We start from the raw sequence: 15083 nt of genomic DNA on the forward strand, positions 1-15083 counted from the left end.
CCGGGTTCGCATCTCCGCTCCTCCACATGCAGCTGCTGGGTGACCTTGGGCTAGTCACACTTCTTTGAAGTCTCTCAGCCCCACTCACCTCACAGAGTGTTTGTTGTGGGGGAGGAAGGGAAAGGAGAATGTTAGCCGCTTTGAGACTCCTTTGGGTAGTGATAAAGCGGGATATCAAATCCAAACTCTTCTTCTTCTTCTTCTTCATGCTAGAATAGGGGTGAATTGATAGGGGCGTCCTGGTATTATGTAAGCTTGGTTTGATGAGGCAGTGGGTCCTATTGGTCCAAATTACTTCTAGCTGGGTATTGGAGCAACGTAAGGTTGCTGGATGGGGAGCAATGTTTGCTGTGGTCCATAAGGATTCTATCTCCCTTTCCTGTATCGGTTGTGGCCCATCCCACTACATGCCTGTTGATTTCTCTCTGTCCATTTTGACTGATGAAGTAACATTGGTTGAAATAATTGCATAAGGGTTTAATTCATCAAGGCAAGATGATGATAATATCATTGTTGGAAAAGCATCTCGCTTATATTGGGGAATTACAAATTAATCTCAGAGTTGTGATTCCTGGCAAAGAAGGTCTAGCAGACGGTAGAAAACCAGCTTGGCTTGGCTCATTTTGGTTGAAACTGGCTGTTTCAGACTGACTTCAGGATGTGTTGTGGATGGAAACTGACTCAGTTGCCTGGTAGATGACTCATACCAGGAGCAAGACAGGAAACAATGGCCCTGTTAATTCTCCTAGATCTCTCAGCAGCTGTTGAAAGCAATGGTCATGGTATCAGTCAGGACCATCTGCCAAGGGTTAAGTGGACGAACTAGTTTGCAGTGGTTTTGTTCCTACTTCATAGCATGGTTTCAGGGAGTGATTACTGCACTTCCCTATGGGAATTTTCCTACATGGTCCTGCAGGTTTATTTTCCTTTCCCATCCTTGTTAAGTTCTTCGTGAAACTCCTGGTTGAGGTTGTTCTAGGAACAATAGACCAGGTGATCTATGAAGGATAGTTCAATTCAAAATGAGAATATGCTCTCCCTTAAGAAGCAGGCTATTGAGGAGGCCTGACCCATTTAGCAAGGCTTTATTTTATTTTATTTTATTTCTTTTTTTTTGCAATAGAAAGGCCAGGCATGATGCTTACTTATTTATTTTAAATATATATATATTTAGAAATCTCTATCTTGAAATTCCATCTTCTACACAACTATTAAAGGTGTATGATACCGCTCTTCTGTTGCATCTCACCCCTGAAAATCATCCAGCCCAGTAGAAAAATAAAATACAATTTAACAAAATGGTATACAAGTTATTGCTTTCCTTGAAGACTGGTAAATTGGCTGTTTCTTCAGCAACTGTGCCATTCCAGCTGAGCACCCCTCGCAGCTGCTCTTTTCTGCAGTTTAGACACTTTGCTGAGAATATTTTTGAGTCTTTCCTTTTTCTCTCACCCCCACTCCAAACATTCCTAAGAAAAGCAAGACAATGCAAAATTTTCTCCAAATATTCACCACCATTCTTTTTTTCTTTTCTTTTTTGCAGTGGCTGCCATCTAAACACACACTGCCCCAGAATAACAGTTGGCAAGGTGGCCAACACATTTGTGGCTGCTTTCATTTCTAGCAGCATCAGAAAAAGAACTGGCTGGGAGGGGTGGAGAAGCTGTACCTGCCACTGTGAATGGTGATCTCCATTCTAGAGAAATAAATGGAGGATTTCTCCTCTCACACTGGGAAAAATCAGTGAAATGATCCTTCCAATTTCTCTGTTCAGAAATAGGCTGGAGACTTTCAAGAGGCCCATCTGGGCACAGCTTTAACTTAATCTAGCATACGCCCTGTTTGCACATCTAGTTCTTTGTTTTAATAAAGCCATTTAAGCTGAATGCCTGTTAAGCAGATGAGAGAGAGTACTGGACATATCACAAACTGACAGGCAGGTAGAAAGACAACTTCAAGCAATCAGACAATAGAGCTGGAAATTCAGCACTGGAAGAGCACATATGCTGCTCTGTGCTTGCTATGGTTGCATCTGTTTGCTCCTATGAAATCTGGAGGATGTGTTCTATGGTTTGGACTAGGGAGGGATGGCTATTGCAGTGCTTTGAGACCACTGTCAGCTAGAAGGCAGCTGCTGCACTCTCGACAATGCATTGCATTTTACCTCTATCTGATGGGTAAGTCTTTGGTTGGACTGTCTTCATAAAGGACCCTGGTTTGGCCATGTTGATGCCTGAAAGATAATTTTTCTTACAAAATATTGTTTTGGTAATTCTCTTTCCGTATGAGCAGAGCATGTGGTTTATTTTTGTTGTTAATATCGTAATAAGAGAGAGATGTCCATATAACCTACCAAACATACATATATATATGTATATGTATAAATATGAGGATATATATGTGTGTATATGTGTATATGTAACTGTATAGCCCTAAAGCAATACATATACAATCTATCAAACATATTTAATTTCAATTATATGATTTTTAAATATATATATAAATATATATATATATAGACAATAAAATATCAAAATCCTCCAAATGTTGGCACCATATTGGCTATAACTTTGTATGATGCTAGTTACCAAAGAATCTTCTCTCCTTTCTCTCTTGTTAAAACTAGTCAGTTGTTTTGCCTCTTTTGTTTATTCCTGTCTATTTTCTCTCTTTCTTTCTTTTTCTCTCTTTCTCTCTCTCTCTCTCTCCCCTTACTCCTCTCTCTCTCTTTCTCTTTCTCTTTCTCTTTTTCTCTTTTTCTACCTTCTGTCACATTCTGAGACTGAAGCCTTCTTCTTCCCTCATTTCAAACCCCTGCCGGATAACGTTACCTTTCTGTTGCAGATTTTGAATACCTGCTGCCAAACAGCTTTGAGTCCGAGGGACATGTATTCATTGCTCCAAGGTAGCTTTGCGTGTGAGCTTGCTGAGGTGTCCATTCAACCACTCTCCCCTCAACACTGATCCTGGGACTGACTCAGCTCCCTTTCCCATCCCCACCTCCCTCCCTGCCACACCTTTTAAATATTCTACTTCATCACTCCCACCCTTCTGAGCTGACACCTCCTCATTGTGCCAAAGTCTTGATCATTTTCCTTTCCTTCTTTTTTGTGTCTGTCGTCTGCCTGTGTGCCACTCTGAGACTACAGCTGCCACCTGCACCTTGTTGAGACGCCACTGTGGTTGGCAGCGCAGTGGTCCCACCTTCTGTTCACTCACCTACATAAGAAGAGTATATATGTATGCCTGCGTATGAGATATTATGTGCACATACATATATAGGTATAGTTTCTGAAAATACTCACAAAATAATAAGTCAGTCCTATTTGGATCATGTTGAGATCATGCCATCATGTTAGTTAAATCCGAAATACATTTTTATATATAATACACAGTGTTTGTCTAAGCCAAAAGCCCTCTTTGGAAGGCAGGAGTATCATGTGCAATGCCATCTAGATTTCCCACTCAATGATTTCAGCCAATATTTTCCACCCCAAAGAGTTCTTTGCTCCAAATATCCCATTATTTGATTTAGTTGACTAGGTGCACCTATCACACAGCATTTGTTTGACCCATGATTTATTGACCAAATGATTTTTAACACAAGACTGGTGTTTTGCCAGTTTTTTTCTAAGAAAGAAATTATAGATCTGGGTCACTTTTGTTTATGTTGTTGGATTTCACAAATACCAAAATTTAAAAATACCTAATGATAAACAAACACCACAACAGCATGAATCACTCATTCACTGAGGCCATATTAATACAGTAGGAATGATAAAATATTCTACTGCTATATGTAAAAAAACCACCAAGCCCCTTTCATAAGCCTGCCTTAGTCATGAAGTTCACTGAGTGACTTTGCGTTCTCTTTCAGCCTAACATACCTGACAGAGTTGTTCTGAGGGTAAAATTGGAAGGTTAAATAACGATGGCTGCTGCCATGAACTATCAAAGAAAGCCAAGATAGAAATGCCATAGGGAGACAGAGAAGGGGGTTTATTGGCAAAAGTCAGCCAGAATCCAATAAACTGATGTTACATTTGGCATCTGGGTAAAGTGAAATGGTGAGATCCTATTAGTCCCTCCTATCTTTAATATGGTATTTTTAAAAATGGATGGGTTTGATAACCCTCCACAAATTCAGCTTTGTACAGAAAAGAATAATACTGAAGAGGGTGTGTTGATTTCTAACTTTTATTTATACAACTATTAGATTTACTATTCTAAGATGCTTCTCTTATACAAAGCATAATCAGTGAGAACATAATAGCATAAGAGGTGAACAGATGTTGGACTCCAACCCCCATCAGCCCCTGCCAACATGGTCAGTGGTCAGGGTTGATGGGAGCTATAGTCTAACAACTTCGGGGAACTCACAAGTTCCCCATCTCTGTGCTGTGAGCAGCAGTCCATCACTAGCATCCATACTATAAGTGAAGAGCTTTACATAGTCGGCATCCAAATCAGTGTTCAAAGTCACACTAATGTGAAATGTATACATGAATCTAATGTTGTTGTTTTTTAGGAAATTTTACAATTTTGTTAGACTTTTTCTATAAACCAGAACACTGCAAACAAATTCTTCGGAAAACGTTCGTTACACCACAACGTCTAATCAGGTCTCTTGCTACATCGGAACAAACAGACTCCTGTTCTGTCAAGTCATAATACAGAAGGTCACATGATAGCACTTGAGTTTCAGCTGCACCATCTGTTAGCCCTTTAACACCAATAATACCAAACAGCATACTAATGAGACTGTATGATATCTCATCAATACTAATATGGCCAATAGTCCATGGTAATTTTCAGAAACCATATATCACTAATGATCTATTTGTGGGCGTGCAAGCACATATATCTGTACACATTTGTGTAGATATATTGGTGGATGCAGTGTTGTGTATTTCTAGGTCTTTGAGAAACAAAATTATGTGGACAGCCGAGATGATTTTATACTCACGTAGGAGGATTTGCAATATATTGATGGAAAGTCAGGAAATTAGCAGAGTAAAATAGCTTTGCCTCTCAGCTGCCTCTCCTAAAATGTGATTACAGACATTTACAGGTGAGGCCTGACTCTTATTCAATCTCTTCTTACAAGCATATTTTAAGTGCTATTTGCATTCATTTTCCAGAATCTGGCAGGTAGGAAGTATAAACGGTTAGCTTGAAGCATTTGAGTGCAAAAAAATGTGCCTGTTCAATACAAAGGCCTGTCCATAAAAACATATGGGGTGTATAAGTGGAGTGCACTGTATTGCTGTACATCTACTGCTGTTTTTCTCAGCCCTCATTAGCAAAATGCAGCAAGAATTTGGCTCAACTACAGTGTATTAATGAGATTGAAGTAAGTAACAGAAGCAACATGCACTGATGAAACTAGCACCTCCAGTTATTCACAATGTGAGTGCAACGCAACAGGTAATTGCCCAGTCACTATGATGGATATATAGCTTCCTTGGTTTGACCAGTTAATGACTTCAATTACACAACACCTGATACTTGTTGAGGAATTGATTGTGTGGTCTCCAGAACACTGAAGCACAATTACTTCAGGGTTTAGGCTTTCTGTGAAAGCCAAACTTAACAAGATATGCACACTGATTACCTCCTTGGGAGCAGTATGATACAGCAGGGAATAAAGTGGATTCGCTCTTGCTTTGTGAATTAGAGGCTCTTCCATTTGCCCTATTCTATGATTCTATTCAGCATAGAATCATAGAATCTTAGAGCTGGAAGAGACCCAAGGGTCATCTAGTCCAACCCCCCGCAATGCAGGAATCTCAGCTAAAGCAGCCATGACAGGTGGCCGTCCAACCTCTAATTAAAAACCTCCAAGGAAGGAGAGTCCACCACCTCTCATGGGAGTCTGTTCCACTGTCAAGCAGCTCTTACTGTCAGAAAGTTTTTCTGAATGTTTGGTCGGAATCTCCTTGCTTGTAACTTGAAGCCATTGGTTTGAGTTGTACCCTCCAGTCCAGAGTATCATTTCCGTGAACACAGCTGGTGTGTAGGTTATATATGGTGTTTGCTCTTGATTCAGCATTCATCCTGACTTGCTTGCGTAGAGGTTACACTTCTTTCTGTCAATCAAAAATTACCCCACACTTTCTAATGCATTTTTCTGCAGGGGCAGTGCATCCCATTTCACTGCTTGAGACATAACTGGACGTGCTGCCCAGTCCTGCCCCCACCTCCACCACCAGAAAAGTGGCACCAATTTCTGGTGAGATCTTGCAAGATTTAGGCGCCATGTCAGCGCCAGTGCCAGAGGCGGCGGGGCACCCATAGATGCACTGCCTCGGGGGCTTCTGCCACTTTGTGGTTGGGCCAAGCCTGTGTCTGTGTCATTTTTGTGACTAAATCCCTCCTGCAAAATAGTGGCAGTCTGGAGGTGACCTAGAAACATGGCCCTCACCCACTGGGTAAGCCTTCTTATTAGGTTTATTTTAAGACCTATTTAGCATTACATGAGTTAAGGTGAAGATGGCCTGACTGTTCCCATTGCCTTCTCTGTGTTGGACAAGAGAAGAGGGTCTACAGCAGAAAGCCAGCTGTATTTGTGTAGGCTTCCTGGTATGGAACTTTTCCTCCAATGATGGGAGGGTGGCAGGGCCAGCAAGGGGGAGGCAAAAGGAAGAGCTGGGGTCAACTAGCATGTCCACACTCTCCCCTCACTGCATGAGCCCCTTAATGCCTGAATATTCATTCAGCAGTTTTCTCAAAAGCCCCATATGTAGGGGATTTTTTCTCCCAGTGTTGTCAGCTGTGAGAAACCCTTAAGCCCTCTGGAGCTACCATAAACTGTGATTGGCAAACTCAGTAAATTCTCTTTTTTTCTAGCATCAGAAAATGCAATGGTGTGCTGTCATGAGCCCTCTAAATGAACGTCCGCCTTTACTTTTTACTCCTGAGAGGCAGTGAGGAATGAGGCCAGGCACACTCTCACTCTCTCCATCCTTAGCCATTAGCTACTGGCAATGCAAAGCCAGCAAGTGAAAAATGTTCACAAGAACTTCGCAGCTGCAGCTCTTGGAAAGCTTCCAGAGACAGAAGTATACTGGCATAATGCCAAATACAAAGCTGTTATTTGCAGCAGGATCTGTGTAATAAATAATTCTCCATCTTTTATATACTTGCAGGCATGCAAACACACACTCTGGGGAGGCAATCCTGATAGACAACAACCCATTAGAAGTGTGGGGTCTGTAAGAGCACGAATTATCACCTGGGTAGGGTTGTTTTTAAGAGAGAGAGGATACAAGTCTGTACTGAAAATACATGCCCTTCTACAGTCTAGAGTTAGCCCCTATCAATCTATATGAAGGATGTGCCTTCCTATCCAAAGCATGGCTGTCCACCTTATTCTCTTTTTGCTGTGGGTGAAGAGTGGTTCTCTGTTACTGTCCAGAGAACGCCTGTGCACTATGGAATATTGATTTGTTCCACAAATGAAACAGATCCTCAGGGTTTTCTCTCATGCATTCCTTCTCCACTCACTACTATCATGTCCCCCATTTCCTTGAAGTGCGAAGCTTCATGGGAGAAGCAGCTTTCAAATTCAGTAACATTCAAAAGTGAAGCCAAATGGCGCACCAGAAATTTTGTCCAGGTGAGTATCGTTATTCCTCTCTTGCAAAAGGACGATAACAAAGGGAGTCCCATGTGCAAAGTTACAGTTCAATTCATGCAAGAAACTGAGCCATCTTGCCTCAAAGCTCATTGCCTCCTAAGCACAGCCCTTCATACTCCAGTCACCAAGTGCTTAATCTGCCACTTTCCCCCTTTGCTTTATGGTCCTGCTCACTTTACCAGTGCTCCTGGGTGCACAGTTGAATCAGAAGGCATTTCCTATGTGTTTGCATGTCTGTGTATACATCAACACATGCTGAATGCAATTTGGACAGTTGTTGCTGCTAGTCTGTCTGCCTACTAGATTACAGTGTGCTCCACTTATATTCTTCCTGCTTTGTTCAATAAGCCTGGGAAGGGATGAGGAGAAAGGACACTTTCTAAAGGAAACACAGAGTTCCCAGTCCCATGTCTGCCTCATAAGACTTGTGCAAGGTTGAGGTGCATATTTGCATATAAAAAGTAGTAGTGGGCTTGATCCTTCCCAACAGCTACTCTCACCTGCCTCCTAGGACCACTGAAAGGAGAGAGATTTGGCGATTGGGTAGGTGGATAGAGGGAGCAGATGAAGGAGTAAACATCTCTTCCTTTTGATTCTCTTTTGTAAATGCCCAGCGCTCACATTATTATTAACTGCTAACACATGTTTGGGAAAACTTGGGTGTGCCATGCTAACTTGTAGTTCTTTTCATCATCAGTCCATTGCTCTTTAGGGTTAGAGTCAGAAATAATTATTTGCAGAAAAGTATGGGGTGAAACAGTTAAAGCCAATGTAGGAAGCAGTAAATGTACTGTAGGGAAAGCATACAAAGAAGGAACCTCAGAATGATTGTTCAAAATTAGCATAGCAAGTTGATTGGCTGGACTAGTCTCAATGAAAAAGATTTAGGCCTGCCTGCATAAAGTGGCACATTATATAAGTGACTTGCGCTGTGTATACATCTTTCATTTGTAGACAGCCATGGCTCATCCTTGTATCTTTCTATTTTGTTTATTTGGGGATGCACTTGCTCCTTAGGGAGAACCTAACACAAGCGAGTTAAGGATAGGGATGGGAGATATTCAATTCAGTTCACATTTAAAGGCAAACCTACCTAATTTTGCAGTGCAGTTCCCCAGCCAAGTAATGTGTACAAAAAGGTATATATTAGAGAAAAAGTGTGTCCATAAATACATATATTTGTGAAAATATCACAAAATGCATTCTATTCTGGGAAACTGCTTTGCAAAAATGTAGGCAAAATTGCATACAAAAATGTATATGTATTAGAAATTTGCACTAAAATGCTGATAAATTTTCAATGGAACTTGGGGGGGGCGGGAATCTCAAACAGATGTGGAAATGTGGAGACCCGAACTCAAGATTTGAAAAATGAGAAACTGAAATTGACACATTCACCCATCTCTAGTCAGAGTTAGTTTCATTTAGGAGGCAGGAGTATTATTCTCAAAGACATAAAAAAGTCATGCTTCTTTGACTACAGTGTTGTATCATTCATAATGCCTGTATCCCAGAAACCTAAATTGCATTAGCTTGTAATGGAAGCCAGTGTGGTACGAATACAATCAGACATCATTATCCAGTATTGTGGCTTCATAGGGAGCTATGTGCTTTACAGCCAGAGGGCTTCATCTTCCATCTAGACTCTTATGCAGCCCTTGACTTTAAAAAGGTTGCCCACCACTGCTCTAGAGAGACCTGCTACAACTGGAAATGCTACTAGAATTAATAGAGGCATTAGTTGTATCACCTTTGAATCCTAAGTTTCCCCCTGTGGGATCTCATTACATACATGAAGGAGTCATATTTATTTAGCTGTGTTTAAAAAGAGACCAAAGAAACCAGAGTTAAATGAAGCTGTGACCAAATGTAGATAAAATGATGGATAAGAAGAAAACCTATTGCTAGAACTGCACAGGTGAAACTGCAGTCCCCCATACCTGTTTTCCAAAGCTGTATATAAATCTATAACCATCCTGATTACCAAAGTTTCCATTTTTGTCGAACGGTACCTGTTTATAAACAGAAGCTTTTTTTTTTTCTAACGAGAGCAGTAAAGCTCTGTAAAGCTTCTGTAGAGGCCATATAGAAAATCAGAATAAAGGACAGTTCTGGAACTTCACAAAAATAGAAGAGCTTGAAGGAAAGAAGGCCTTCTTTTGCCACAGTCTTTCTAAACCTAAAGGGGTTCAAGCAAGTATCATGGTTAATTAAGCTACCTTCCCTACAGCAACCTTCCCCAACCTGATACCCTCCAAAGGTTTTAGACTACAACTCCCAACAGCCCCAGCCAGCATGGAGGGCACCAGGTTGGGGAATTAAAGGAATTTAATTAAACAACTGAATTCTTAGAATAGCAGCGCAATTGCTACACAAATCCAGAAGAGAAGCAGTCACAGTATTCATAGTCAAAACAAAAAAAATTTTTTTCTTTCCAGTAGCACCTTAAAGACCAACTAAGTTAGTTCTTGGTATGAGCTTTCGTGTGCATGCACACTTCGTCAGACACGAAAGCTCATACCAAGAACTAACTTAGTTGGTCTTTAAGGTGCTACTGGAAAGAAAAAAAATTTTTTTGTTTTGACTATGGCAGACCAACACGGCTACCTTTCTGTAACTGGAAGTATTCATAGTGTTCTTCTTGTTTCAGATGGTGATGGGTGGCATCAGTCAATAACAGGAATGAGTGAATGCCACAGATTTTTATATGGTCATTAAATTCCCCAGACTGCCCACTATTCCTCCATAGATCAGCCCCACATTATTTACTAGTCTTCTAATATTCTTGAGAGGCACTATAATAGCAGTGTGGGAAACCCAAATGCCACCTTTATTGAGCACAGCACCATCTAATTTATCTGTAAGCCACCTGGGGGGAAAGGCAGGAGATAAATAATGATTACAATCTGTATCCACTTATGTTCCAAATTGAGCCCAAGTCATACAGAACAGCGTATGAGTATCTTCAATATGAAGATCTGTTTTTAAGGTATTTTGGGTTTTTACACATATCCTTTTCCACACTTACTTCCTCCTCCTCACATCCCCACGTTTAAATGCATTTGTACAAATAGATTTCAAGTGCACACAAGTACTGATGTCTCACACAGCCTTGCTCATGGACAGGACAAATATCTTTACAGGAATCCCCTACCACTCCTATCTCAAACATGTATGCAGACAGTATTGAAAGTGTTCTCTTAGGCACAACAGCAACATGACTGGGTAACAGCCTCACCTACGTTGCACACAAAGTCATGATTATAGCAGTTCTGAGAGGAAGAAAACTGACAGTAACTTTTTCATCCTTCCAAACGACAAATCTTTTCATCATAATCCCAGAGAATATTGCAAAGACCTCAGCCAGTCGGATAACAACACTGAATTCCTGGAAAACTTTATCGCCCTCATGGAAAAGGTGACGCCTGACTCCAAGCAATGTAAGTACCCCAGGGCATGCAGTGGAGACTCAGCCTTCTCTCAAGAAACACTCAGCACTGTTTGGGTGAGAGAACCAAGGAAAAACCCAGAAGCAAAAGCGTGCTTCTGCTTTAAAATATATACATTTAAATGTTGTTGTTGTTGTTTTAAAAATGGAGCATAGCTTATGTTTGCCAAAAAAATAAAAATTCTTTGGATCAAGAGTGGGGGGACATTTGGCCCTCCAGATGTTGTTGAACCACAACTCCCATCAGCCCTAGCAAGAATGGCCAATGTCCAGGGAACATGGGAGCAGTAATTCAGCAACACCTGGAGGGGGAAAGTTTTCCCACACCTGATTTAGATGGAGTGCACCCTATGAAGAAAGAATTGGGGTGGGTTACTATTCTCTGAGGAAGGTTGTAGTATCAGTTCTCTGGTGTCATGAAAGGAGGATGCAAATGATGAATGAAACCCCTAAGTTCACAATGAAATACTGGGCATATCCACTTGGAAGCAAACTCCATTGAATTCTATGGGGCTTATTCCCAGGAAAGGGTGTCTCAGATTGCAAGCACAGTCACTGAGTAATGCAGTTTGTCAAGCATAAATGTGACCATCAGCAGGTACTCTGGTTTGAACCAGGTCATATTCCATATAAGGCTGGTGCTCTCTGATTCTAATGTTAGTAGTACACATTTCACGAAAGTACCTCATGTATAAAACCGGTCTGTTCCTGAGACAAATCCCCAACCAAGGCAGACAAATCCATTTCCAGGGATAGCATAAAAATAGTGAGATTGCATTGCAAGAAAACAGCCTGCTATTAAACATCAGTTAAATTTTCCAGTGATAATGCAATTCAGCACTGAAAATAAGGTAAGAAGCCTATGGACTATCACTCCCCTCTGTGTATGAATTATTATTATTTTTAGTCTTTCACCTAAAGTATCCTTAGTTTGGTGACAACAACCTCTAGAAGTCCCCTTCCAATCCTGCCTGTAATTGAAATGCCACATTTAAGCTTTTGTTTCTTTGCTGTACTCAGCGTGACTGAGAAATGGAAGCAGTCTCAAAGTCCATGCCCACATGGCAGAGAACTATGTGGCTTAGCTGGCAGACATCTGTGGCAATCGCATGAAACAAAAGAGGGCCAGGAAAGGCTCAGAGTCTTTTCCCATTGGGCAATGCACAGAGCAAACAACTGGGAAGGAATTGTGCCCCGCATAGTAGCAGTGCTAAGAGATGCTCTAGGATGGGGTGGAGGATGGGAAAACTGTTGCCCCACAGATGTTTGTTGGACTTCTCCCATCAGCCTCAGCAATGCTCAAGGATTATGGGAGCTGTAATCTGAAGGACCCGCAGGTTCTCCATCATACATGACCTAGACTCTCTCTGCCAGTGGTGCCCACCTCCATTAAGTTGAGTAAAAGGGGACATAGACCTACCATGTGGTGGCAGCAGTAATGTGGAGAATTATGCCAGAGGCTGCCTGTCCCACCAGGACAACTTAGGTAAGAGAGTTCTAACTTGAGAGACATCAGCAGAGCTGGAGAAGCCAAGGTGCAACAGGTTACCAGCAGAGTTGGTAGGACTTCCAGGATTGAGAGGAGAGTCGCTGACAACATTGCAAAACTAGCATAACACTAGAAAGTACTGGGATGCACTAGTAGAGCTGGTCATGTACTCTAAGGTTTATTACCTCAGAAGCTTATCAGCTAAAGGCAACCTCAGAAGCTTATCAGCTAAAGGCAACCTCTGCAGGGCATTCTAACCAGTGAGCATTGAAAAGGTCCACTGCACACCTTGCAGTATCCTTGTTTTCCGATGCAGTTTAAGTTGCTGCTGAAACAAGTGAAAAGGCGGCTATGCAAGGAGAGAGGGAAAAAGCAAGCAAGAGTAGAAGGCAAAGAGGATTCTTCACCATCATACTTTAAAATGGAGTGGAGCCCTCCTCAGGGGATATTCAATAAGCAAGACTCTGGATTGGAGACATTTCTCTCTTTCTCTTTCAAGGTGATAACTTCCTCCTTCACAACCTCATCCTGGACACAGGAATCACCCAACAGCTGGTGGAAAGAGTGTGGAAGGACCAAGACCTTAACACGTAAATACAATTTAATTTCATTGCTCTTTCAGACACTGGGAGCATTTTGGTGCCCCAACAAGAGTATTTTCCAGCCAGGAGGAAAGTAGATATATGGCAGTGTTCACCCTGAAACTCTCTTCTGAGAGGCTAGCAGGCCCATACAATTGGTCAGTTCTGGAGAAGGGATAAAAGGAAACCCAACTAATATATAACTCTACACAATACAGACCTAGTCATCTTAGATTTTTGAAAATAGGATTAGCTTTAAGAACAAGCTTAAAGTGGACTTAAGTCGTCCTATGTTAAAAGGGCTAGGTGAGGTTTTAAGTGGAAAAAGCCTCAGCTGAAAGATTCAGCTTTCCATTCAGTATAAAACCAGTGAAAACTAGTCTAGTTTATCAAAGCTAGAGGGTAAATTTAAAACCAGTTAAAGCTGAAGACAAGTTAAAATTTTATCCAAGCTAAACTGCAAGTCACAACTTAAAACTACATGGTAACTTGCCCATTTAGAGGTTCTTTCAGTTCAGTATAAAATCAGGTAAAAGTTTTTCATTTTCAAAAGTTTGTCCACTCCCATTCCCTGGGGGCAATACTAACCTAAATGCACACACACCCTTTTATTATTTATTAATTTTCTATACCGCCCTTCATCTGGAGATCTCAGGGAGGTTCACAACATAAACATACAATATGATTGGTGCTTTTTTCTGGGAATACTCAAGGGTATGGACACTTTTTTTTCAAATATAACAACTTCATGGTTCATATTTTCTTGTAAAAATGCACTGAAGATAATACATAATGAAAACAAAGGGTGGAAAACACAAACCATACCTACCACAGTTATAATGATCAACACATAGGCTAAAGGTGCAGGGCAAAGACAAATTGGTGAGAAGCAGAACTTTGGTATATTGCTTGAGGTTGTAACTTTCTATCTCTGCCTTTCTATAGGTATAGCCTCTTAGCTGTGTTTGTTGCCACAGATGGTGGTATCACCCGCGTCTTCCCTAACAAGTAAGTGACAAGTGCTGTATCATCTGTAGCTGAAGAGAATGTGTTTAGCATTTAGTGGCCCCAATCTACTGTAATCTAGAGTTAGTAATGATTAAGGATACACTCCTAACCACATCTACTCAGAAGTCAGTCCTGTTGACTGAAGTGGAGCTTACTCCCAGGGAACTACAGTTACTTTGCAGCCCAAGTCCCAGTGAAACTAATGCAACAATTTAATTACTTCCTTAAGGGTGCTAATGTTCATGTATTGTCATATCTATATGAAACATGTTTTACGCATTTTTATCCATGTCAAGCTACATTGAAAAAAACATATTTTATAAGTATTTTATGTACATTTTATTGCACTTGTTGTCCTCTTAAGCATTTCTAACATCCGAATTGATTTGATTTTGATCTGATTGATTATACAGTATTTCTATGTCATTTTTAATTCAACTGAATCCCAAGGCAGCCTTCAAACAATAATAGAACATCTCAAATACAGCATAAATCATACCAAATAATTAACAAATTTACAGTGAAACAGTTATAATCTACAAAACACTGTTAACAAATCAAGAAACTAAAAAATAAGCTAAACATCACAATTAAAGCAAAAGTCATAGGATTAACAAATCAATACAGCACTTATAATTCATAAAACACTATTAACAACATTAACAAAATAGCAACCAAAAGATGAACTAAGCACTGTGAAGTTCATGCACGCAGACACTCCACACCCTCTGTTCATCTTATTAAAATACACAAACGCATAATGCCCATGGCAGCAATTCGCTTCTGAAGGTTCCTTGGGCTGGAGGTGAAGCCACACAGGTGAAACCAGCCCCCCCATGGCAAACAGAGTCTCCCTCCCCTCATAGTTCTTCCTCTGGAGGCTCCTTGGGCTGGAGGGTGGGACAAGGCAGATGGGAA

The 15083-nt window shown here is 40.9% G+C and overlaps 1 protein-coding gene across 4 annotated transcripts in view; it reads left to right on the forward strand.

Annotated features, from left to right (window-relative positions):
- Positions 1-15083, forward strand: part of CACNA2D2 (calcium voltage-gated channel auxiliary subunit alpha2delta 2) — a 513451-nt gene that overhangs the window by 477249 nt on the left and 21119 nt on the right. For all 4 annotated transcript variants that reach the window (XM_083603285.1, XM_083603286.1, XM_083603287.1 and 1 more), the window contains 4 exons: positions 2845-2905; positions 10982-11079; positions 13076-13166; positions 14103-14165. In XM_083603285.1, coding sequence (XP_083459411.1) covers positions 2845-2905; positions 10982-11079; positions 13076-13166; positions 14103-14165 — 313 coding nt within the window. The remainder of the gene's footprint in view (positions 1-2844; positions 2906-10981; positions 11080-13075; positions 13167-14102; positions 14166-15083) is intronic.

The sequence above is a fragment of the Podarcis filfolensis genome (genome assembly GCF_964270895.1).
Source record: "Podarcis filfolensis genome assembly, chromosome: 2".
Classification (NCBI taxonomy): Eukaryota; Metazoa; Chordata; class Lepidosauria; order Squamata; family Lacertidae; genus Podarcis; species Podarcis filfolensis.